This window comes from Phascolarctos cinereus, unplaced genomic scaffold (assembly GCF_003287225.1).
Source record: "Phascolarctos cinereus isolate Bilbo 61053 unplaced genomic scaffold, phaCin_HiC Scaffold_4;HRSCAF=312, whole genome shotgun sequence".
NCBI lineage: Eukaryota > Metazoa > Chordata > Mammalia > Diprotodontia > Phascolarctidae > Phascolarctos > Phascolarctos cinereus.
Window position 1 is genome coordinate 672,507,734 of NW_027555847.1, and position 26,369 is coordinate 672,534,102.

The window sequence follows — 26,369 nt, forward strand, 5'->3', positions numbered from 1 at the left end:
AGGAAGAGGAAGGCCTCTTGTTTGGCCACCTCAATCACCAGATCTCCATTAGACCTTCTTTAACAGACGTGTCAAAGCTATTGTGTATGCACCAAAATCTCATTCTTTGATGATCTTAAGGCTACTGAGTCACAGATGCAGTCCTTTCAGTCACTGATGAAAGTTTTTTGCCAAGTTCAAAAACTGACTAGAGTGTTGAATTTTAACATCAACATTTTAAAAATTTAAATAATTAACTTTTCAAAACTTGTAGCTTGTAGCATTTATACTTTTGAAATTATTGAAGCTTAAAACTTCACTAAGACTTTTAGGACACAATACACACACACACACACACACACACACATCTATATTTTAAAGAATAAGTATTAGACTTGGAATCAAGAGTGCCTGGCTCTGAGTTCGATTTCTGGCTGTACTGCTCACTTGTTGTGCAGCCTTAAGAATGTACCTTAACCTTTCTCTGTGCTTCAGTTTCTCCATTCACAAAACAGGGTACACAGTACTACTGGCACTAGTCACCTCACAGTATGGTGATGAGAATTCAGTGAGGTAAGATCTGTATAAAATGATTGCTCAACTCTAATGGACTACATACAAACATCAGAGCTACTAACATGCTGACAAGCGCTGCCTTGGCAAATGGCTATAGGCAGATGGATGATCCAGTCATAAAATAATTATTCTTTAAAATTTACATCAAAATAGTCACTCAGTTCTTTTTCCCTTGTTTACATCACTGCCTTCAATTCTTGTGGCAAAGGAATGACTTAAACACTTCAGTAACTGGCCTCCAAGGGATTCCAACATACAACAAACCGGAGAACCAGGGTTGCATTTGTGCAGACTCTTTCAGCCACCAAGGTATGTTTAACATAGCTGGTTTCTGTTATTTCTTGGGGCCTCGTCTTCACAGTGAGCATAAAGGGCTTTGGCAACTGCACCCTAGGAGTGCCCAACAGCTAGTCATTTTCAGATGAAATACCGATGACTCCCCAACTGCTAGAAGAATGAGAATAGCTTTTTACTGTAAATAATGCCACTGCTTGTAATAATTTCTAGGGCTAGGAAGAGAAGTCTTGTTAAATACCATACACAGAATGTCAGAACTGGAAGAGATCTTAAGAGATCATTCAGTCCAGTCCCTTCGTTTTACAGATGACAGAATTTGGAATCAGAAAAACTGCCATTTCAATCTGTATGAATTTAGGAAAGTAACTTAACCTCTCTGGTTCTCAGTTTTTTTATATTTACTTTTCTGAGGAGAGACGACTAGGGTTGTGATGGGTGGAAAAAGACAGTAAATTAGAAAATTATGGATGTTTGATTAGCACTAGAGGATCTCTAAGATCCCCCTCTAAGGCTAAAGTCAATAATCTTATGATTCTGTGGCCCACACACACACAAAAAAGTAGCAGTAGAGAAAAAACTAAAAGCCAGGTTTCCTCAAACTTAATCTAATGCTCTTTCCAATACACCCTTTCTCCAGTCTTGCCAATTTATCCAGAACAGGTAGAACAGGATAGAAATAGGTTAAGTTTGTCTTACCCTTAAATCACCGGCCAATTGGCCAACATCAGTGCATGACACAAGTACAGTATACAGAGATGATTCAGCTTGTTGCTATGTCTTAACTAAACAAGCAGAAACTGAATCGATAGAAATCACAGAATGTCAGCAGTAGAAAAGACCTCAGGGATCATAAGATCATAGATTTAGAACTGGAAGAGCCCTGAGAAGTCATAGAGTCCAACTCCTCATCTAGTCTGGCTCCTGGACAGAGGAGAAAACTGAGGCCTAAAGAAAAGAGGCGATTCACTCAAGGTCACACAATGAAGGTGGTGGCAGAACCAGAACTAAAAACCCATCTCTTGTCCTTATATCAAACAACTGAAACCACATACATCTGGGCACTCATAGATAAATCTTGGTTTAAATTTAAAGAATGCAGAACTAAGTAACTTCACTGAAAGACCATACCTTAAGAAAGGCCACCAACCACGCAGACTCTAGCAAGTCACTTCCTCATTCGTCAAATAAGGGAATTGAATGAGCTCTCTCTGAGCCCCTTCCAGCTCTAAGCGTCTTCAATTACCAATGCTGGAATTGTGTTTTACCCAAAGCTGAGTTAGATGTTTCTCTAGCAGTTTTTCAGCTGGTTCCTTAAATGTCCAAAGGATTTTAGCCTCTGAAGAAACCTGTATTTTGAACACTTCCTTTGCAACATTTCCAAAGACATTCTTTCTCTCCATTTTACCTATTAAATTACTACCAATTCTTTAAAACCAAACTCAAATGCTACCTCCTTCAAGAATAATGACCTTTCCCAGGGACCTCACATCAAACTTTCCTTTTTACCTCTTTACTGAATTATGCATTATAACGTAGCATAATTCTGTTTTTTGTCACCCCTGTACCATGTGCTCCATGAAGACAATAACTGAGTCTTATCTAAGCTTTGTATGACCAACACAGTACATGTTTAATGTTTATTAAATGAATGCATCATTATTTAAGGAAACTAAGCTCTTCCTTCCTTAACAAGAAATGAAAATCACTCTCTTTGCTTTATGCCAATGCATACTCAACACACTTGTCACTGCCATATCATAAACACAACTAAGAAATCTGACTTTTACCTATTTCAAGAGTTCATGCTTGTAAAATAAATCAGGCCAACTTCACTCTGTTGATCCCCTGGCCTAATCCTTTAAGATATCTCTAGAGTCTTGTCAGGTCACACATACTCCTTCCTCTTTCAATAGAGACCAACAAATGATATTTATCCAAATGAATTAAAAAACTGTTTTGTCATCTGAAACCCATCGTTCTGCCAGGAAGTTTACTGGAACCTGCCAGAACCTAATATGTGAAATAAAAAGTCTTTTTCTAATTTGGGGGGGGGGCGGGAATATCTGGGAAGGGAGGAGGGAGGTTTCACATCAGAACACCTGACACTGGATCTCAGCTCTGTCAGTACCTGTATAATCTCAGCTAAATTGCTTCAACTCTCTGAAACTCACTTTCCTTATCTATAAAAGGTGGTCAGAATAAATGACCTAGTCCAAGGGGTGGAGGCTGTAGGTTCCCCATCCCAGCCTGGTCTAAGTTCCTCCCCTCTCCAAACTGATGATCATTGAAAACGGGGTATTTCTAGAAGGATCTATCCACACAAAAAAGAAAATGGAAAATATAGAGAAGAATGAAGACCAAGGGTGGGAAAGGAAATCAGGTGTTCAATATATGTGACCATGCCAGGAACGAACCTAGAGAAGAGAAGAGGTCAATGAAACTAGAAAGTGGGCAAAAAGTAGACTTAGGACTAGTAATATGTGAGGCAAGATTTGGGGAATAACAATTCTGAAAAGGGTGGTCCAAGTGGGTGAATACTTTTTGTGACATATGTGAATACTTCTAGACAGATCACTCCAAAAGAGGAGAGAGTCTTCAAAAGAAGACTGGAGTAGTGGATAAAGACCTTGGAGACAATGTCTAAGAAAAGATGTGGAGGTTGAAAAATTTGGGGCTGGGAACCTAGAAGGAAAGGAGGAGGTGGTTCAAGACTTTGGAGGCAGAGGAAGTAAGATTACAGTTGGCCGTGGTAAGGAATAAGAAGCAGTACAGTCCAATGGAAAACAAATTCAAGTTGGAGTTAGAAGAATAGGGCTTCAAATCTGGACAGCCATATGACTCTGGGAAAACCATTCTGTCTTTCAGGACCTCGATGTTTCTGTTAAATGAGGGAATATGAGAAGATGGATTAAGTGACTTCTCTAAATCTGTGATTTTTATGAATGGTGATAATGCCTTCAGGGATGGGATGTAGACAGGTAAGCGACTGAAGGGGGGTGGAGGGAAGGGATATTGAAGAGTTTAGGGTAATGGTGAAGACTTTAGGAGTCTTTCCCCCTAGAGGGGAAAGAACAGAAATAAACTTGTAGGCAGGACTACAAAAGGGGTTTGAAAGGAGTGAATAAAAATCCTGCCACGGTGATGTAAGCACCGGGGGGTGGGGACTATGACGCAGTCAGGTGTAGTATAAAGAACAATGCGGTTGAGATCAGGAGACTCAGTTGAACTATTGACTCGACCACTTAATACCTGTGTGACATTGTGTAACTTAACCTCTCTGGGCCATAGTTTCTCTTTCGTAAGGACTGGACAGGTGAACTCTAAGGTCCCTCCCAGCTCTAAATCCTATAAAGATTGTCTCCATATTGACACTTGCCCTATAACATCCAGAAATGGGTGGACCTTAGAGGCTGGTCTGGATGGGACAGGAAACTGGAGGCCAAAACTTTAGGAAACGGGAAACATTAAAAACCTTGAGTTGGTGGTGAAGACTCTGGGCATGGGGCTCAAGTAGGTAGTTGTCACGTAGTGAACAGAACACCAGTTTTACAGTCAGGAGGCCTGGTTTCAACTTAACTGCAAGCCTCTGCTACTTACTCCCTGTGTGACCTTGGTCAAGTCACCTCCCCACTTTGGGCCTATTTCCTCACCTATGAAATGAGGGGGTTGGATGAGATTATCTGTCTAAATTCCAGAAAAATCCAATTTCTACATCAGGAGTTTTCAACCTTTTTCTGTACCACAGACCCTTTGGCAATCTGGTAAAGCCTATGGACCCTTTCCTAGAATATTTTTAAATGCATAAAATATACAGAATTACAAAAGAAATCAATTATATAGGTTTATAGTAGAATTATTTACTATGTTGTATATGTTATATGTGTCCATATATACCTGTTATGTATATATGCCTGTGTGTATGTATGTATTCATATACATAAAACACATTTGTGGTGGTTTTTTAAAAGTTCATAGGTCTTAGATCAAGAATCCCAGTTTACATACCATTATCTGCTCTACTACATGGGGGCCTTGGCCTGAAGTGAAGTGAAACTGGTAAAGATTCAGTCTGGAAAGGGCAAGAGATTAAGGATAAAGACCATGGGTGCAGGACTCCAGGAAATGGGATAGGGGAGTATAGGGTGACCTGCTTGGATGCAATAAAGAATTATGGATTTATAGCTAGTAGAGACCTTAAAAGCCACTGACAGATGAGGGAACTGAAACAAAAAGGAGGAAGTGACTGGCCTCTGTCTCACATCTGTAGTGGTCTGAGGCAGGATTTGCACCCAGGAGTCTTTTCACTCTTCCCTTCTAGGTGTCTACTCTGCTTCTGGGGTGGGGCCCTAGAAGAGATCACACTATGGTGCACTGCAGTCAGAAGACCTGAGGTCACCACTGCTGATTCCGATACTCACTACCCTGTGTGACCTATAACTTCCCTTCCTTGGGCCTCAGTTCCTCAAGGATGACCTTTCAGCTCCAAATCCTATGAAAACCCAATTGTCTCCATGTCTCCTGCCCTCAAAAACGTTTGAAATGGAACACCAGAAGGTACTTTTGGGGCAGGGTCTAAAAGAGGCAAGAGGTCTGAGGTGAAGATCTTACAGGTAAAACCCCCCAAAAGGTAGAAGGGTTGAAGATCTTGGGATAAGGGTCTCAGAGGGTCAGTGATGACTATGGGGTAGTCCTGAATGCTGAAGGCTTTGGGAGTGGACCCCAGAAGGAAGCAACATACTGTAGCAGACAGACTACAGATTTGTAGTCAGAAGCCCTGGATTCAAACCCCTACTATAGTTTCCTCATTTCAAAATTGAGGGAGGTTGGACTAGATTCTTCTGGGGTGAGGGGAGAGCTGAAGACCTTGCAGTCAGAACACTATCAAGCGATGGAGCAAAGATCTTAGGGGTAGGAAGAGCAAGGGCCAGGAAACTCTTCCACAGGATCCCAGAAGACTCAGTGGCAGGGCTGAGCACCAAGGACACTGAGGAGGGACAGCTGTGTGTGTAGGAAGAGGGGAAGGAGATAAGCCTTGGGGATGGTGGTAAAGGCTCAGGAGTGTACCTCTCTAAATCCTATGAAAATCCAATGGGCTACAGATTATCATCTGCTCTATGGCCGGGGGAGGGGAGGATGAGGGTGGAGGTGGATTGCTGTGTTAAAGACCTTGGGCACAAGGCTTAGAAAAGGCATCCATGGTCCAGTAGATAAGAGCAATGAACTGGCAGTCAAGAGACCTGGGTTCAACCCAAGTATGCCATTTTGCTACCTGATCCCTCTGTGACCTTGCCCAAGTCACTCCCCATCTCTGAGCCTCATTTTCCTCATATATAAAATTTGGGAACTGACCTCTCAGGTCCTTTTTGGGTTCTAAACCTCAGGAAAATCCACTGTATTATACCTCTTTCAAATTGTCTTTATCTACTGTATATGTATGTGTACATACATATCTATATACCTATCTCTACATGTACCTAGTTATTTAAATATTATCTGCCCCATTAGAATACATGCTTCTAGAAAACAGGGCCTATTATTTGCCTTTGTATCCCCAGCACTTAGCACAGTGCAGAGAAAATCAGTCTTCCCCCCCCATGTCTTGACTCTTTGTTTTTGTTTTTTTTGGGGGGGCAATAATACAGGAATGGTTTCCCATTTTCTTCTCCAGCTCATTTTTACCGATGAAGGAATTGGGGCAAACAGGGTTAAGGCAAACAGGTTCACACAGGGTCAATAAATGTCTGAGGCTAAATTTGAACTCAGGAAGATGAATTCCTGACTCCAGGCCCAACACTCTCCACTGCGCCATCTACCTGTCCCTACAGGGAAAATAGTAAGATTAAAATTATTTATTATTGTTTTATTGAAATTATTGTTAAAATAGTAAGGTTAAAAATGCTTGTTGACTGCCAGTCCTTAGACCAAGAGTGGGGAGGTTGGAGAACTGTGGGGTTAAAGACCTAGGGGGCAGGAGAGAAGGGAGTAAAGACCTCAGGGCACGATCGAAGAAAAGAAGATAACCATCTTGGAAGGAAAACAAGACCCAAAGAGGTTACAGCAACAGTCTATCTCACAACTCTAAAGAAGCAGAGAGTGGATTTGAATTCAGGTCCCCCCACTCCAAATATATTACTTCTTCCACTGCACCACATTGCCTTCCAAGATTTGGGGTGGGACCCCAAATTGTATGAGGGTTGTGGTGGGGGGACAGAACAGGACAGGGTCTGGAAAGGGATAGGAATAGGGAGAATGGAAATGTAGAGTATTAAAATCCTCAGGGTTTTTACATTGTATATATTTTATATGCTGTATGGTGGCTTGCATGTTTTCTCTCCCACTAGAATATGAACTCCATGAGGACAAGGTCCCAGTTTTTGTGTTTCTTCCTAATCCCAGCACTTAATACAGTGCCTGGCACATAGTAAGCTTTTAATACTTGTTGGCTGACTCAGGGACAGGACAGTGGGACAGAATCACTGTTTTAGAGCTGGAAGAGGCCTATAGAACCTGGTCTAACCTCCAGCGCAGTAAGGACAGGAAACCAAGCCCTGAAGGTGTTAAAGTGACTGGTCCACAGTCACACAGCTCTTACACTGAAAAGCTAGGGTTTTAATTCAGATCCCCAAACTCCATAAACAGCTCCTCCCACTTTACCACACCACCTTCTCAGATTAAGGTTGAGGGCCAAGATTTTTTGAGGGGAGGGAGGAATAGTGTGTGTTAAAGACTTTTGGGGACAAAGATCAGATCAACGTGAAGTAAAGCCCTCAAAGGCAAGGTGTGCAAAGGGCAGGGGGTGGGAAGGAGTTGTTAAAGACTTTAGGGGTAGGATGTCAAAGGGGTGAAGTTAACAACTCAAGGACAGGGCCTGCAGAGCCAGGGGACGAGGGAATTAAAAGATTCTGCAGGTAGGATGTCCATCAGAGGGGTGGGTGCTGAGCCCTCCAGGGCAGAGCCCGAACAAGGAGGGGTGTTAAGAGACTCGGGGGCAGGATGTCCATCAGAAGGGTGGGAGCTGAGCCCTCCAGGGCAGGGCCCGCATAAAGGGGAGTGTTAGAGACGCGGGAACAGGGTGCAGGTGAGAGGGGCGGGGCCGAGCCGGGCGGGGGGGGTCGGAGTGCCAGGGGAGGGGGCGGTGCTGCGGCCCTCCGGCTCACCTTGAGCAGCACGAAGAACTCGAAGACTCGGCGGAAGGCAGGCGGGAAGAGGCGCGAGTAGGTCACGGCCATCTTGAAGAAGAGCGCGTGGAAGAGGCGGTCGCGCACGTTAATGAGCGGGTTGGGGTTGGGGTTGAGGTTGGGGGTGCGCGCCCCGCGGGGGGTTCCGGCCCCGCCGCCTCCGGCCGCCGCCCCCCCGGGCCCGGCCCCGGCCCCGCCGGCCGAGTTGGCAGGGCCGCCTCCCGGGGCGTTCCCGGGCCGGGCGGGGGCGGCGGCGGGTTCTCCGACATCCTGCGCTGGGCCGCCGAGGCGCTAACAGGCCGGGACTCCGGGAGGCGGCGGCCCAGCCGCCATTGGGCCCCTTCCGGGCCGCAGCGCTCCCGCCGGGTGCTCGCCCTCGCTCTCGCCCCTGCCCCGAGTTCCGGCCGCCGCCGCTTCTCCTCCTCCGGCCGCGCCACCGCCTCCTCACGGGCGCTTACAGGCCGCCATTCGCCCCCTCCGCCGCCGCGACCGCGGCCCTGCTGACTAGACGGCTCCGCCCGCGGGGAATCCTGGGACGCTGAAGGAACGGCCCCGCCTACCAATCGGCCCCTCCGCACTTCCCTGCCCTCCCCTCCGTCCGGGCTGCCTGGGCGGGGCCAAGCCAAAGCTTCTTTTGCATACTCTCTCCCATGAGACGCCGCGGCACAGGCCTCGACTCGAAATTTTGCAAATGCAGCAGCATTTTTAATGCAACGCAAATAAAGTGGGAAAATTGTACTTTGCAGTTGTACATTGCTTTATTCTGAAGATGGTTTCGTTTTGGGAAGTCAATCATAGTCGTCCTAATCATAAAATGGCTCGATAACTCAGCTTTAAATACTCCAAGTCAGCCAAAGCATCTTGTGCTTGCTTCGGCAGCACATATACTAAAATTGGAACGATACAGAGAAGATTAGCATGGCCCCTGCGCAAGGATGACACGCAAATTCGTGAAGCGTTCCATATTTTGCTAATTTTAAGTTACAGCCTGGCAGACCAATGGAACCTTAGAGCTGAAAAGTGACGTAAATGGAAGTCGTCTATTCCAAACTTCGCTCGCGCGCTCGCGCGCTCTCTCTCTCTCTCTCTCTCTCTTTCTCTTTCTCTCTGTATGTATACACACATACATATGTATATAATATACACATACCTACATACACATGCATACACACACATATATACACGTACATATATGCACACTGAGGCCGGGAACAGTCAGCCTGTGATAACTGAATGTGAAATGTAGCAGCCTGTGCCTGAAACCACTGGATCTTGCCAAGCTGTCAGATGAGGGTGGCAGGAGAATCCCTATCTTCCAGATGGCCACTCTCTTTTATTGTCTTATAGAGACAGGGTAAGCGTAGTGAGACAAACACAGGGTGGGGAAGGAAGGGGGAAAAAAAACCACCCTGGAATTGAAGTAAAGTGGTGGACTTGAACCCCAGCTCAACATTTACTAGCTATGTGTCTGAGGGCAAGTTATTGAACAGCTCCCCAGCCTCTGTTTCCTCATCTGTCAAATGGGGATAATAATGCTTGCCTCAAAGGGGTGTTGCAAACATGCAGTTCAATACATTTATTAGTGGCCTACTGTGTGTTGGACCTGAGGGAGGGAGCTGGGTACAACCATATGGCTAAGCATTGATTAAGCACCCACTATGGGCCAGGCACTGGGATTGTTGTTATTGTTCAGTTGTTTGAGTTCCTCCAAACCCAGTGGAGTTCTTCTATGGGGTTTTCTTGGCAAAGATACTGGAGTGGTTTGCCAGTTCCTTCTCCAGTGGCAAACAGAGGTTAAGTGACTTGCCCAGGGTCACACAGCTAGGAAATTTCTGAAGGTGGATTTGAACTCATGTCTTCCTGACTCTAAGCCCAGTGAGCTGCCCCAAGGAGCTGAGATTACAAAAGCAAAAATACAAAAAATACCTGATTTCTTTGATATATACGGTGCTCTAGCAAATTCCTTCTGCTGATGCAGGTCAGCACCTTCTCTCTCATTTCTAATCTAGAGTACTGAGAGCTAAGTGATTTGCCAAGGGTCACAGAGCCAGTATATGTTAGAAGCAGTACTTGAGACCCACTCTTGAATCACTGTTATACTCCCTTATTGAAAATAACGATAGTTAGTCTAATGTTCCATTGCACCTTGAAGTTGGCAAAAGAGCTTTATAAATATTACCCTGTCCACAACCTCAGGGAGGTAGATGCTATATCATCCCTATTTGACAGATAAGGAAACTGAGGCAGACAGCGATCAAGTGACTTGCCCAGGGTCACACAGTTGGCATCTGAGGCTGGATCTGAGCTGAGAACTTCCTGATTCCAAGCCCAGTCATCTATTAACCTCGAGAGCTGGATGCTTAAATACAAAATCGTTTGGCTGCATCAAGACATTAGAAGCTGGGGAAGATAAGGAAAGGATATGGTGTTTCTACACGGCCCAGACCCTTGCCCTCACAGAGCTCCCAAATTCTTAAGAATGAAATGAGAAAATTTGAACCTTAAAGCCATGGGCAGTTGGATGTTAACAATTGCTTTCTATGCCCTGTGCCTCTGCCCTCCTCCAAAAAATCATCTCAAAATAGGCTAACTCTAGGTTGTCAACAGAATTTTGAATGCAGGCCAGACTGAACCCGTCTCTAACCTAGGAATGGCCAGAGCAGAACACAGCAGGCTAGAGACAGGTGTGTCACATACAAAGTAGTGGTATAATTTATTTCACAGTGAGAAAATGATTTGCGTGCAAGGAAGCCCCCCCTCCTAAGAAGGGGGACTTAATATGTTGGGGTACAGGCAATGCTTATATACCCAAGTGGGCTGAACTATGATATAATCATTTTTAGGTCTTGAGTTACTGTTCCCACAGAACATGTGGGAGTCTTGTCCCAAGTCTTGGGGGTCATGATTACTCTATGGGGTACAGAACCAGAATTCTGTGACGGGAACAGGAGTACAGTACAAGGAACAGGTATTGTGAGCATATCAGAGATGTGATGGATGTTGGCTCTCAGGTCCCTGGGAAATGGAGGGAGTGAACACCTAGTACAATACACTTTGCCAGAGGGTAAAGGATTATTGTTACGCCAAGCTCAGGGCACAGCCTCCTTGCTGGGCCTTAGCTCTGGGAAACAGGATATCTCCAACATAATTTGACAAGGTCCTCCAAGGCCAAAACCCGAAATCTGATCAATGGCCCTTTATGTCAATCCCCTGAGGACCAGCCTAGCTAACTTCTGAGAGGCTCTTCACCAGACTGGCATGACAGTGATGAGTACCCTAGCTAACTCCTGACAACCAACTGGTAAAGGGGTTGTCCCGGTGGGATACTGGAAAGTATAGTGGATTTAGGAATGGAAGGTCTGGGTTCACAATCTTGACTGCTACTTACAAGCTCTCTGGTTTTGGGAAAGTCCCTTTAACCTCCCTGGACCTCAGTTTCCTTATCTATAAAATGAAAGCTTGACTAGAGGGTCTCTGCCAAGGTCTATTTCAGCTCTAAATTCTACAAGCTCATGGATCACTGAAGTGACGCTGCCAATCAGACACTGAAGGAAGAAGAGGTCCATGGGCATCTTGCCAACCAACCACATGCTGGAAGGCTCCAGACTGTTCAGGGAGAAGAAATTGATCCAGGAGGAAACGAGGCTGGGGACAAACCTGGGGTTCTAAAAGAGTTTATTCTTCCTGGGCCCTTTCCCATAAGACACCAATAGCATTTCAAACCAGAAAGGACCTTTATAAAACCAGTCCAATTTTCTCACTTTGCATGGAATGGGAGACAAAGCTTTCATGGCCTCAGCAAGGATTGAGCCAGCTGACTGTGTTTCCGGTGCCATCTTGAGGCTACTCCAAGCCTCAGGGTAATTTTCATGACCTTAGGAATTAAGAAGCCTCTGGATGAGGGTGAAAGAGGAGAGTGGAAAAGCTGTCCTGGAGCTTAACATTAAAAAAAAAACAAAAACAACCTAAGATCTTGGCAACTGGTCCCATCACTTTCTGTCAAATGGGGGAGAAGAAATGCAAGAAGTCAGATTTTATAATCTTGGGCTCAAAGATCACTGCAGATGGCGACTGCAGCCATGAAATGAACCCTGCTCCTTGGAAGGAAAGCTGGCCAGCATACTAAAAAGCAGAGACATCACTCTGCTGATGGAGGTCCATGTAGTCAAAGCTTTGGTTTTCCCAGTAGCAATGTCTGACTGGACTATACACAGAAAACTGAGTGCCGCAGAATCGACGCTTTCAAACTGTGGTGCTGGAGACTTTCCAGAGTCCCTCGGACACCAAAGAGATCAAATCAGTCAATACTTAGAGAAATTAATTCAGGCAATTCACTGGAAGGTCAAAGACTGAAGCTGAAGCTTAAATACTTTGGCCACATAATGAGACCGAACTCATTGGAAAAGACCCTGACTTTGGGAAAGATTGAAGGTGAAAGGAAAAGGGGACGCCAGAGGATGAGACAGACAGACAGTGTCGTGGGAACAACGAACATGAACTTGGGTGGACTTGGAGAGATAGTGGAGGACAGAAGGGCCCGGGCAATGGTCCAGGAGATCATGAAGGGTCAGATGAACAACTGAACAACAATAATGACAACAAGAGGGAAGAAGAGGGGGGAGAAGGACTGAAAGAATGGCAAGTAGAAAGCAATGAGAGTGTTTTTCCAGGAGGCAAAGGATGAAGTGAGAGGTATTGGTCACATAGGGTCACCCTGCCTGTACTCCAGGGCAAAGGAAGGAGCGAATGGAATTCAGCTGCCCTGATTCTGCTAGGAATGAGTACTGGGGACTTTCAGCTGAATAGGGCAAGTTAGAAGCCTTCACACAACCAGCCTAAGGAGGGTTGCAAGCCTACAGAGAGATGTGTTAACTATAGCCCAGAAATCTATTCGCCCTAGCTGGCTCAGACTCATAACACTTTTCTGGGGAAGAGGAGACAGATAGAAGGCATAGTAGTAGGGCAGAGGTCTTAGCGGTGGTGGTGGTGAGCAGCCCCTTGGGGCTCCAGTAAGAACTGGAGGGAGTGACGGGGTCGAGAAACAGCTTATCTGGAGGATTTCCTGCTCATGTGGATTGGGCAGGTCTCTCTCCACCTGGAATCTGCCTTACTCCTCCCAGATTTCTGCTGGTCCAAATCTTCCCTGTCTTTCCAGGCTGTGCCGATGTGGAATTGCCTCCAGGAAGCCTTCCCTGATCCACCAGGATTTTGCCTTCCCAACTTTGCAGCTGCTCCTCTCCCATCCTGATATTTCTTATAGTTATTTTTGTCCTCGTTTTATGGTCTCTCAGCCCAGAAACTACCTGAGAGCAGGAAGAGGCCCCATGCATCCCTCTTCCCAAATTTACTCCATATGCAAGGCCCCACATGTAGGAGGCAACACTGCCTATAGAGAAGTAGCTGGATGTCAAGAAAAGGGCTCTGAATTTCAGGCTCAGACACTTTTTGTTTGTGTGACTGTGGACAAGTCTTTTCCTTTCTCTCCATCTCAATTTCCTCCTCCGTGAAACGGAAATGAAAATATCTGCCATCTCTCTCAGAATTACTGGGAGGAAGCTATCGTCTGTCCCAGGAGAAAATGATAAATGGAATCGGCATCCCAGCTGTGACCTAGGCCAGAGTGACTCATTCATTTGTACAGAGTTATCGGCATGTTGTCTCCTCCATTAGAGTGTGAGCTCCTTGAGGGCAGGGGCTGTTGTTGCCTTTCTTTATATGCCTAGCACTTAGCACAGTGCCTGGCGTAATACAGTTAGTGCTCAATAAATGCTTGTTGACTGGTAATGGTATGACAACCAACTACCCTGTCCCATAGCTAGCAAATTCTCTTTCTCCGTCTCCAAATCCTTGTGACTCTTGAGTCAAAGATTGTTTAGGTTAAAACTCCCTTCCCCTACCACTTATTATAACAACAGCTAGCATTTAAATAGTGCTTTGAGGGCTTTACAAATGTCATTTGATTCTCACAAGCATCCTTTGAGGTAGGTGCTCTTAATATCCCTGTTTTGCAGTTGAGGAAACTGAGGTAGACAGGTTAAATGAGTTGCCTAGGGTTATACAGCTAGTAAGCTAGTAAGGCTGGATTTGAACTCAGGTCTTCCTGACTCCAGACCCACTGCTCTATCTACATACTACCACTATCTAGCTGTCTTTTCATCATCCTCTGCAGCCATATCCCTCCATAGTCCTATCCCAAGCTGCCCTTCCATTTCATTGTATTCCCTGGATCAATTGCTAGCAACCTGCCCTTCATATTTTTTTTAAGTGAAAAAGCATTTACTGAATTCCTGTTCTTACTGAGTTCCAAGTGCTATGCTCAGTTTTGGGGGTGGATGACAACTACAGAAAGACAGTCTATGGCCAAGTTCACACTTGGGGCCGGGGAAGACAACATATTAGAGGGCGCAGTTGCTGGGTACATGAAAAGACTTTTAAAAGTTCTAAGTCCTAAAAGTTGTAAGGATGCACCAGAGGGGCATGTTGCATAGCCCAGACAGGCATCTTTAGATTGTCAGAAGGTCAGACAATATTGGGATACATACGAGCCTGGCAAATGGTAAAGCCAGTGAGCCCTTGGAAAGCACAGACAGCAAAGTTTGTTTCACAGTCCATTTTACCTGAAGGAAAAGTTGGTGACTCCCGTTATCCCAGGTCACGTGAACAGTCTGGATTCATTTCTAGGTGATCTGGAGCAAGAGTTGAACAAGTCAGAGTTCATTTGGATGTGACACAGATGAGGATATCTGCCTTTCTCTTATTGTTACTACATGTGAACAATTTCTACAGTTGCTTATAGTGTGTTTATAGTATAGTATATAGTATTTTTTGTTTATATTATTGAAGAAAAATAGCACATAGAAAAATTGAGAAAGGATATGAAGAAAAAAATTACCAAAGATAGCCATGGAAGACAGCTCCAACACAAGGGGTAGGGGGAAGGGTAAAGAGAAAATGCTTTGGAGATTATATTGCGGGGTTAAAGAGAAGGACACTTTAACACCATCTCTAGGTACTAATTGAGTCTTCTCACTTCTTTCTAGTTGCTTCTCTGGCTAATCTTTGAGCTTCAGCACTGCCTTCAACTTTTGAATGAGCAGGTACGTACTTCCACTCAATGTCCATGTCCCGAGTCATATTATCCAGCTTAGTGAATTGGTCTCTGTGGACGACATCTTTGTTTGTACTTGTTTTCCAGCCATTTTCTTTCCAGTTGCCAATCTATTCATTCATACCTTTGGTGATAAGTTGGTTATCTGTGCACACAATAAGTCTGTCCTTATTTTGGGCCTTTGCTTGCTCAATCCCTTTGGCAGCTGCTTCTAATGATGCTCTTTGATTTGTCTGTCATCCAGAACACGTGTTCTATTTAGATCATGGTCTGGTCCCCGGTAGACACCAATATCTCCTTGCACCCCTTCTCTTCCATTATCTTTGCAGGTACCCTTGACATACACAGAGCTAGGGTCTGGTTCCTGGTGTGGTTGCCCGTACCGACTTTCAGAGCCTCTAGTCTACCAACTGTAGTCATAACTCCTCAAACTATGTTTCCAACTCATCTCCAGTCTTTCCAAAGGCTCGGTGAAAAAATAAACTAAGTCAGACCTTCAGAGACTGTCAACCTGCCCTTCATATTAAAAGTCTCATGCTTCTTCCATTTTCCTTGGTAGACGTTTCCCTTCAAAGACGCCACATCCCTTCCCCAGCCCATTTTCATACAGGATGCTCCTTCTCTCATCCCCACACCCACACACGCTAGACTGGACAGTAGCGATGGAGCAGGTACACCCCTTGTTCCCCACAGCCACTTCCATATCATCTTCCTTCTGACATCACTCTGGAACCTTCAAGTTTCGCTCCATCCAGACATAGAACTGTATCCAGGTCCTGGTGGCATTTACCTAACAGGTTATTCTCCCTCTTTTCTCCAAGTGCTCAGTACTTGGCTCATAATCTTCTCCATCCCTTTCCCAGGCCCTATACCGGGGGATTTCAACGTCTGTGTTGACGTCCCTTCAAACACTGGCTTCCATCTTCTCAACCCTCATAACTCACATTCCACTTCAGCCACGCCATCCAGAGCTCTGAATTTTCTCCCTGTGACCCTAGCCCCCTGCCCTTCCATTTCCCTCACACTTCACCCTCCTGTGGTAGAAGAAATCTCCAGCAGGGTCCTACCGTGTAGGTGAGGCTACAGCTTCCCCTGAAAGGAGTGGAAGCTGTCCCTCAGACTTGTTGGTCCCATGGCTTAAGGCTTCAAACTGTTGGTGGGTCTTCCAGTCAACTGGGGATATAAAGGACCGAGAGTTGGAAGAGACTTCAGAGGCTGTTATGGCCAACCCCCTCATTTATCTTTGGACTGCTCCAGTCAACTCATGGCATAGTGGATAGAATGCTGGACCCTGAATCAGGAAGACCTGAATTCAAATCTAACCTCAGATACTTGCTAGCTCTGTGACCCTGGGCAACTCATTTAATCTGTCTGCCTTGGTTTTCTCAGCTGTAAATTGGAAGTAATAATAACACTTACCTCCCAGGACTGTTGTGAATAGCCAATGAGATAATGTAGTTAAGAGCTAAGAATACCAATACTAGCATAATCCGTGCCTCCAAACCCATTTTATAGATGAGGAACTTAAGGTTAGAATGAGGAGATTGCGCTAGATGGCCTTTAATGATCCTATGATCCTTCCTGACCTCACTGGAGCTTTTTTTTTTTTGCTAGGCAATGGGGTTAAGTGACTTGCCCAGGGTCACACAGCTAGTAAGTGTTATGTGTCTGAGGCCAGATTTGAACTCAGGTCCTCCTGAATCCAGGGCTGGTACTCTATCCACTGTGCCACCTAGCTGCCCCCTCAACCTCAGTCTCTTATAAAATAGAGATAATAATATTCACATGGTGCTTGTGGGAAGGTAGAGGACCAAGAAGATAACACTGCCAGCTTCGGGGAAAGAGGCTTAACTCTGAAGCTCTCTTTCTCTGTTTCTGTCTCTTTTTCTCCCAGTCTCTGTGTCTGTCTGTCTGTCCCTCACACACACGGTTGTTGCAAGAAGGAAAAAAAGAAGAAAAGAGGAAGAGGAAAGCAGAAACGCGAGGAGAGAGAAGAACTGGGCAATCCCGTATTATCTCTACCTCAAGAGTCCCTGGGGTAGCCCAGGAGGCTTGGGCCCAAGAGCTTCTCACTCTGGGGGAGTTCCACCTTTCATTGTTTGGTCCCTAGCGTGGGTGAGGACAGCTTCCTGATTCTGCTCCACCCTCCTTGGGGCCTTCCCTCCAAGGCAGACAGTGCTACTATGGTCTTCTTGGAAAGCTCTCTCCCCTAGAAGAAGCATCAGCTCATGGGGGAGGGGGTGGGGTGGGGAGAAGTATCTCTCCATTGTGAGGGGGTGCTATGTCTTTTTATCTATTGATGCCACTTTGTTTCTTTTTTTTTTTCATGTTAAACAGATTTCTACATTAGTCATGTTGTGAAAGAAGAAACAGAACAAAATGGAAAAACCATGAAAAAAAAACAAAGAAAGTGAACATAGTATGCTTTGAACTGCATTCAGACTCTATAGTCCTTTCTCGGGATGTAATATTTTCCATCATGAGTCCTTTGGAATTGTCTTGGATCGTTGCATTGCTGAGAAGAGCTAAGTCTATCAAAGTTGGTCATTGCACAATGTTGCTGTTACTGTGTACAACGTTTTCCGGTTCTGCTCACTTCACTCAGCATCAATTCATATAAGTCTTCCCAGGTTTTTCCAAAATCCTCCTGCTCATAGTTTCTTATAGCACAATTGTATTCCATCACAAGCATATATGATGGCTTATTCAGCCATTCCCCGGTTGATGAGCATTCTCTTAATTTCTAATTCTTTGCCACCACAGAAAGAGCTGCTATAAATATTTTTGTACATGTGGGTCCTTCTCCTTTTCTCTCTGTCTCTTATTTTTCATTCTCTCTACCTTTGTCTTTTTCTCCTGTCACAAAGAATTTGAGAATTGGAAGGGACCTCAGCAGCCATCTAAATCCACCCTATGCCCCCCACCCAAATCTCCACCATAAGGGATCCAGCCCTTAAGGGATCTGGATGGTGTTTCTGCAGCCAGATATGGTGAGAGTTGATTAGACTGTGAGCTGGGACTGTTTTTGTCTCTCTTTGAATCTCCAGTGCTCAGCACAGTGCCTGACACACAGGTTAATGTTTCTGTCTCTGTCTCTCATTATATCTCTGTTTTTTTCTCCATCAAAGCATAACCACAAGGAGGAGGCCAAAAGAGTCCAGAAGTCTCCTCAGCCAGTCAAGTCTTGACCTTCTTGTCAATCAACATGGCAAGCCAGGGACAAACTATCTCAGAGTACAAACTCATTTGTACTTTGGGAAAGAATAAAGGGAGATTAAGAGCACCAACCTTGAAAAACAAAAAGAAAGAAAAAAACCCAGAAAGGAAAAGACGTTTGCTGAAAGTTGGCATGAGATACAGCAAAATCAGATCATCATGGGAACTGTGTATGAAACACTTAGCTGCAACAGCCCTTTTTGAGCTGAGGAATGCAGGGTCAAACCTGCTGAAGTGGCAACTTGGAATTTATATAACAGTAATTAGAAGACCTGGAAGGGGAGAGCTCTCCCCCGGCTTAGAAGCAGGCGAAAGGAGGCAGATGGGGAACAAGATGATTTTCTCCCTTTCCTCCTGAGATTTTGAAAGCAGGACCCACTGGAGACTGCTTCCCTAAAAAATCATTTGGGTGCCCCTGGGAAACACCCATAGGTCAGACTGGGAGGGGAGAAAATGAGTTTTCTGCTTGTGCATTTTAAGAGCAAACATCATTAATTTCATTTTCATTGTAGTGAAGATTCTGAGGAAGTTGAAATTGCAGACTCTGCTCCTAACTTTTTTTTTTAACATTAATTTCCCCTTAAACATTTTTTTTCCTTAGCAAAATGCAGCCTAATCTAAATATAGCAAGTAGTCCTTTTGGGTCAAGAAAAGATAGGAAAAAGATAAGATTCTCAATAAGAGGAGAATGAATTAGTTATGGATTGTTGTTAGGCTTGTAAATTCTCACCCTGGGTTAGAACACAAATTTTAAATTAATGATGATAATAAAATATATTTATAATTTATATGTAGTTTATAATTATATCTATAATTTATATATAAATTATAAGTTATTCTTATAATTTATATTTAGGTTATAATTAAAATTATATTTATAAATTATGTATAAATTATATTTACAATTTACATATAATTGATTATTAGAAATAAATTCTTAATTATAAATTCTAATTGATCATAAATTCTTAGACTAAGTGAGAATAAACTCAGGCTAGGGTATAGAAAGAAATGTTGGAAGGTCTGGGGCCCATCAGAGATGCTGAAAAGGGACAGAGAACTTAGAACAGCTGAGTCCAGCTCTCACCTGCACAGTTTGTACTCAGAGGTTCTATACTCTGAACGGCTCCTTCAGCGCTTTCTTTGACCCTTAAACACCAGTGTAAAGAAAATCCTCTTGTGGAATAAGGCAACGCCTCCTCTCTACCCTCCCCCTCATGCAGCTGGAACCTGAAGTGGACAACAAATAGACATAGAATGGAACAGATGTGACACATTTCCAAAGTCAACAAGCATTTATTAAGCACCTCACGTGTGCCAGGGAAAAACAATCCCAGCTCTCACGGTGCTCCCAGTCTGATGGAATGATCACCTCTCATCTTTTCCAGCAGGGTAAGCACTTGTACCGAAATGCCTCAGTACCCAGTGAGCTAAAGAAGAAATAGAAATGGCATTTAAGCAGATGAAAGTGGAAATTGAAGCTGGACCTGAAGAAATCTCTGCTGGAGAGCACTTAGGTGTTGATTTTCAAGATATCTTAAAAAGGGGGCAGCTAGGTGGCAGCTAGGTGGCGCAGTGGATAGAGTACAGGCCCTGAAGTCAGGAGGACCAGAATTCAAATCCGACCTCAGACCAAACACTTGACACCAGCTGTGTGACCCTGGGTGAGTCACTTAACCCCCATTGCCTTAAAAAAAAAACTCAAAAGAAGATATCTTAAAAAGGGAAGATTCCTCCCAAAATGGAAACAGTCCAAGATGGTATTGTAATCTCTACGTAAAATAATGACAGAGAAAGATGGACCCGTGGCCCTATTTACTAATAATAATTTGCATGATAATATGATAATTATGATTTGGTGATAATATGAAAAGAGAACAGGCAGACTTTTGCAAATTATTTTTCACAGCAGTCCCTGTCTTCATTGTGATACAATTGAGAATGCATGATTCTTCTGGGTTTATTGTTTGTTGATTCAAACCAAAAGAAAAACAAAAAACAGGAGTAGCTAGGTGGTGCAATGGATAGAGCACTGGCCCTGGAGTCAGGAGGACTTGAGTCCACATCCGGCTTCTGACACTTACTGAGCCGTATGACCCTGGGCAAGGCACTTAACCCCAATTGCCTCAAAAAAAAAAAGAGAGACTTTTCCTTCTGCTCTGTATGGATCTTGCATGTATATATAGGTATTTACATATTTTCTCCCTATTATAGTCTCCCTAGGCTCTGAGCTCCTTGAGGGCATGGACTGTTTCTGTCTTTCTTTGTTTCTGGCACAGAGTAAGTACTGAACAAATTCTTACAAACTGACCAGTTCACAGTCCGAATGATGGTGTGCTGTTGTTCAGTCGAATCTGACTCTTCGTGATCCCATTTGGTATTTTCTTGGCAAACATACTGGAGTGGTTTGCCATTTCCTTCTCCAGTTCATTTTACAGATGAGGAAACTGAGGCAAACAGGGTCACACAACTAGTAAGTGTCTGAGGCCAGATTTGAACTCAAGAAGAGAAGTTTTCCTGATTCAGGCCAGGCACTCTATCCACTTCGACACCTAGTCGTATGCATATTGTCTCCCGGGTTAGACAGTGACCTCTTGAGAGCAGGAGCTGTTGTTTTTGTTTTTGTTTTTACTTTCTTTGTATGCCTAACACTCAGCCCTGTGCCTGGCACATAGTAGGTGCTTAATAAATGCTTCTTCAGTGACTGACTGCCTGACTTGCCTTCAAGGGCTTCCATTCAAATGGTGGAGAAAACATGGCCATGTATGTGTAGGTATATGTAAAGAGAGGGGCTAGAGCTGTGATTTCATTGGTGTATAGGGAACTCTCTGGGTGACAAAATTGCAATTTACAATCTCAGAGGGTTGACTAAGGGCGGCTAGGTGGCGCCATAGTGCACACAGCACCTGGCCTGGAGTTAGGAAGACTCATCTTCATGAGTTCAAATCTGGCCTCAGACACTTACTGTGGCTGGGTGATCCTGGGCAAGTCACTTCACCCTGTTTGCCTCAGTTTCCTCATCTGTAAAATGAACTGGAGAAGGAAATGGCACACCTCTCCCGTATACTTGCCAAGAAAATCCCAAATGGGGTCACAAAGAGTCAGATGAAGCTAAACAAACAAATAAACCAAAAAATAAAAACAAAAACAAAAAAAGACGAAACAACAAAGGGTTAACTAGAACACCAAGACTCTGAGCGATTTGCCTGCGGTCAGAGAGCTAATATGTATCACAAGTCCAACTTGAACTCAGGTCTTCCTGGCTTCTTGGAGGCTCTCCAGTGAATACACCAAGCTAGCTCTCCAGTTTCTATAGATATAGGGTAACCTTGGGGAGGAATTCTCTAGCAGCTGGGGTGGACCAGGAAAGGTAGGTGGAATTGCTTCAGCTGAGGCTTGGGATTCCAAGAGAGGAAAAGAGAGAGCATTCCACAAAGATATGACATCAAGACATGGTGTGTCCTGTGCGAGAAATAGCAAGACGTATCTCCAGTCCTGACTTTGTTCAATGGGCTCTGATTATTTACATCACAAGAGACAGAAAACAGGGACTATTTGCTCCGCCTCAGAGGTCTTTGCCAGCGTTCTGGACAGCGTTCAATGCCGGGCCCTAGAGGACATGGGATTGCCTGGAGATCTAGCTGAAGTCCTCCAGAAATTCCCATTGTCAAGTGACAGTCCGTCTGAGCTCAGAAAACTACAGAAACTCCCTAGTGAGCATCACAACAGCTAAAAAACTGACCATGTGAAGAGAAATACAAATGGTCATTTTGACTCCTATACCTATGAAGCTTCTATGGTGCTTTCTACATAGCTACCTGGGAGGCAAGGAGTTTGCAAGTGCTTTTTATATTCATTTTACAATGTGGAAGGGTGAGATGGGAATAAGTATTGAGTAAGTGCCTCCTATGCATCCGGCACTGTGCTAAGCATTTGCCAGTCATTATTTCATTGGATCCTCATGACAACCCTGGGTGGTGGTTGCTCTTATTATCCCCATTTTACAGAAGAGGGCACTGAGGCAGATAGAGGTTAAGTGACTTGCCCAGGATCACACAGCTGGTTTTGAACTCAGGTCTTCCTGATTCCAGGCCCGGTGCTCTACCTACTATGTCACTTAGCTGCTGGATACGGAGACCCTAAGAAATTGACACAGTTACAGTTACAAAGTGTATGAGGCAGGATTCAAACCCAGGTCCTCCTGACTCTGTCTAGTTCCAGCTCCATCCCCCTCACCACACTCTCTGTAATATACATTACACAGATTACAGCATGCTGCTGGATGAGCATTCTGTGAGTTAGACCAGAATAGTGGTGCAGCGGATAGAAGGCCTGGCCCGGAATCAGAAAGACCTGAGCTCAAATCCAGCCTCAGACACTCACTAGCTGTGTGCCCCTGGGCAAGTGATTTCACCTTGTTTGCCTCAATTTCCTCATTTGTAAAATGAGCTGGAGAAGGAAATGGCAAACTACTCTAGTATATCTGCCAAGAAAACCCCCAAATGGGGTCACAAAGTGTCAGAAACGACCGAAAACAACTTGACAACAACATACATATTCCATCTAGGATAGCTAGGCATCAGGAAAAGCTGCCCCCCTGGAGGAAGGATTGCCTTCCCCCTTCTCCCGGGCTGTTTGACTGCTCTCACTTCCTATGAGATAAAGGACCAGCCAGCCTTCCTGTCTCCCCTGCCTCCATTCCCTGCCCTCCCCCCTGACACTACCATCTCAATGACCTATGGAACCCAAGGCATTCTGGGCTTTTGCATCCAGCCCGGAGCTGAGCTTTCTTCCCCAGTGAGCACATGAGCTCCTGGAGAGCAGAGATTGTCTTGATTTTTTTCCCCTCTCCATATCTCCAAGGTTTAGCATGGTAAGCATTTAACAAATGCTCATTTATTCATTCACTCACTCACTCACTCACTCCTCTGTGGGCTGGCACAGCTGAGAATGGACAGTGAGCTCCTGGGCTTTCTTCGTACTCCTCACCTACTGTGTCCCAACCAAACTGGTTGGTTTCCATTCCCTTTCTGTGATGCTCTCTTTTCACCTTCCTACCTTTGTGGGCATTCTCTCGGTCCTGGAATTACTCCTTCCTCATCTCTGCCTCATAGAATTCCTATTCTCTTACAAGGCCCACTTCAAGTACCACTTCTACGTGAAGCCTTTCCTTCCCTCCTCCATCCCCTGGTGCCCCTCAAAAAATTTTTGAGGCCAGATTTGAACTTAAGAAGGTATCTTCCTGATTCCAGGCCCAGCGTTCTATCCACTGAGCCCCTAAGCTGCCTTTGGGTTGAACTAGATGATCTCTAAAGGCCTTGTCAGTACTGGGATTTTTGTCATGAGGGTCTTGCCCAGCTCTGACATTCTGTGTTGTAAAGGACCTCTCTCTGACACTGTTCTAAGGCCCTTTCCAGACTCTCACATTCTCGATTCTAAGGGCTCTCTCAGGCCTGAATTCTCTATTCTAAGATCCCTCCTGCCTCTGACATTCTGTAACCTGAGAGCTGTCCCGGCCTTGATATTCTGTTTTGGAAGGTCCATCCCGGTATTTTCTAAGGGCGCTTGCATTCTTCATGTTTCATAATTCTCAATGGCCTTCTGTAAACTGTTCTGGGAACTAACCCTTATTTTTAACCTTGTTCCTCTGGGAAAACGTGCTCCAAATCACAAATACCCAATTTGCAAATAGCCTTTTGGCAAATAACTCCTGTTGGGTTTCTCAACCTCCTATATTGTGGCTTTACTTTGTGGACTCCCTATTGGGTGGGAGGCTTATCCAGCCAGACAGTCCTTTTGTTCAGAAGTAAGAGGGGTCCAGAACATCCCATTCTCCTCCCCCTTCCCCCCACACCTCATTCATACATTCTTTCCTGTTGCTAGCCAGCTCCTCAGCCCTGACATCACTGGCCTGGCATCTGAGTCACTGGGGCAGCCAGGAAACCCTGGGGCTCCCAAGTCTTGGGTCTGGGCTCTGGCTCCAGGGAGGGGCTGGGGGAATTCTGAGTTAAGGATTCCCAGGGCATGGGAGTAGGGAGGGGGAGAAAGGACACAGCACTGGGAAGACCCAGAAAAGCCTAGATCCCAGGCCCCTTAGGTAGTGTCAGTGAGGGGAAGGGGGAGGTGAAAGTAGAAGCCAGGCCCTGACTGCAGGGGAGATAGGAGGGTGTGGAATTCCGGGGAAGGTGCTTCCAGCCTAGAACTCTTATGTCAAGGGAGAGGCACAAACCCACAGATGGGGCTGCGTGCTTGGCTCAGGATCCAGCCAGGTGGATGTATCTACTATGGTGTATGTAGGAGGGCTGACAGAGCACTTTCATGTTTGTGTTAGTGCACACATGTTCTAGGGTGTCTGTGCGTGTATCTAGATGTGAACACGCATGAATATCTGAATGTAACTATAGATCTCTACATGTTTAAGAGAGTACCTGAGAGAGACCTTATCTGTGAATGTGTCCTAGGCTATTCCTCAATTAATCAAACCATCGACAAGCATTCATTAAGCACCTACTGTATACCAGGCACTGTGCTAGGGATACAAAGAAAGCCAAAATCATGCTCCCTGCCTTCAAGGGGCTTACATTCTTTTTTTTTTTTAGGCAATTGGGGTTAAGTGACTTGCCCAGGGTCACACAGCTAGTTAAGTGTCAAGTGTTTGGTCTGAGGTCAAATTTGAACTCAGGTCCTCCTGACTTCAGGGCCAGTGCTGTATCCACTGCGCCACCTAGCTGAAGGGGCTTACATTCTAATGGTGTAGAAAACACGCAAATAACTACATGCATTTAAGATAGATACAGGGTAGATGGGCAGTGGGCAGCTAGGTGGTGCCATGGTGCATAGAGTCTTGTGCCTAGAGTGAGAGAGACCCAAGTTCAAATCCGGCCTCAGACACTTCCTAGCTGTATGACCCTGGGCAAGTCAGTTACCTCCTGTTTACCTCAGTTAATTGCAAACCACTCCAGTATCTTTGCCCAAAAAAACCCAAATGGGGTCACAAAGAGTCCAAGGAGACTGAACAAGTGGGAGGTACTCAGAGGGAGGACACAAGAAGTGTCACTATGTCACTGAGTCCTGGCAGAGACAGCCCTGGCTTTTTTCATTTGGGGAGACAAGGTTCCCACACCTGAAACAATGAGAGATTAACACGCAGCAGGAGGTAAATTGCATGGGGGGACAGCTGTAGGAGTATGTGCCTTTTTCTGTACACACTCCACCCATACACCTGATCTGTGTCTGATCTGGTCATCTGAGGTTTATATCTGTGCACGTGTCTTGTGTGTTTCCTTCTTTCCAGGCGTTTGGCTGTGTCTTTAAGCCAGTCTGGCTGGCTGGGTGTTTTAAGTCTGGGTCTGTGTATCCAGCCATTGTGTTCAGGTTTCTTCCGGGTGTGCATGTGTGTGCCTCTCGGACTAGGTGTATGTGTGTGTGTGTGTGTTCATGTGCACGCACTGCAGCATCCATCCAGGTGTGTCTGTTGGTGTCTATCCAGACGTGTGTCTATCACCGGATGTGCCCTTCATCGGTCCATCCAGATATGTATGTGTCAATCACTCCGCCTAGAAATGCCCATCCAAGTTGGTCCCTCGGTGTCCATCCAGGTGTGTTCCTGTGAAAATGCTCTGGCTGGATGTGTGTGTGTGTTCATCGGCCCATGCCTGTGTGTGGACATGTGCCTACGGATGTCCCTTGGGTGTGTGTCCAAGGTGTCAGTCTGCCCGAGTATATGTAAGTCCTGATGTCCGTAGGCATGCCCTGGCCGGGGTCCCGAGCCCTGGGAGGCCAGGTTGGTTCCGATGTGACTCCATCACGAGGGGTTGGGGGCGTGGGGGCGGGAGTTGCACAAAGACAGAAAGGGGAGGGGTCCGTGCCGGGCGCCCCGGAGGCAGGGGGCAGAGGGGCGGCTGGGGCGCCGGTAGGGGGGTTCAGGAAGCTCCCACCCCGCAGGAATTCGAAGTGTTCGGCCCTTATAAGGGCATTTCCACTCGCGGCCAATCCGCGGCCGGGGGCGTGGCCGG

The 26,369-nt window shown here is 45.4% G+C and overlaps 1 protein-coding gene, 1 non-coding gene and 1 pseudogene across 2 annotated transcripts in view; 1 reads left to right on the forward strand and 2 right to left on the reverse strand.

Moving 5' to 3' along the window:
• TMEM259 (transmembrane protein 259) overlaps window positions 1-8,581 on the reverse strand; it is a 57,519-nt gene extending 48,938 nt beyond the window's left edge. Inside the window, 2 exon segments of the mRNA XM_020969233.2 lie at window positions 8,010-8,192; window positions 8,195-8,581. Of these exon segments, the coding sequence (XP_020824892.1) occupies window positions 8,010-8,192; window positions 8,195-8,299 (288 nt within the window). The 5' untranslated portion in view covers window positions 8,300-8,581.
• A 312-nt stretch (window positions 8,582-8,893) lies between these two features.
• LOC144457382 (U6 spliceosomal RNA) lies at window positions 8,894-9,000 on the forward strand. Its single transcript, XR_013486684.1, has one exon. It is a non-coding gene; the product is annotated as a U6 spliceosomal RNA (small nuclear RNA).
• A 6,056-nt stretch (window positions 9,001-15,056) lies between these two features.
• On the reverse strand, window positions 15,057-15,586 carry LOC144456724 (ribonuclease H1 pseudogene; annotated as a pseudogene).
• Between the last annotated feature and the right edge of the window lie 10,783 nt (window positions 15,587-26,369).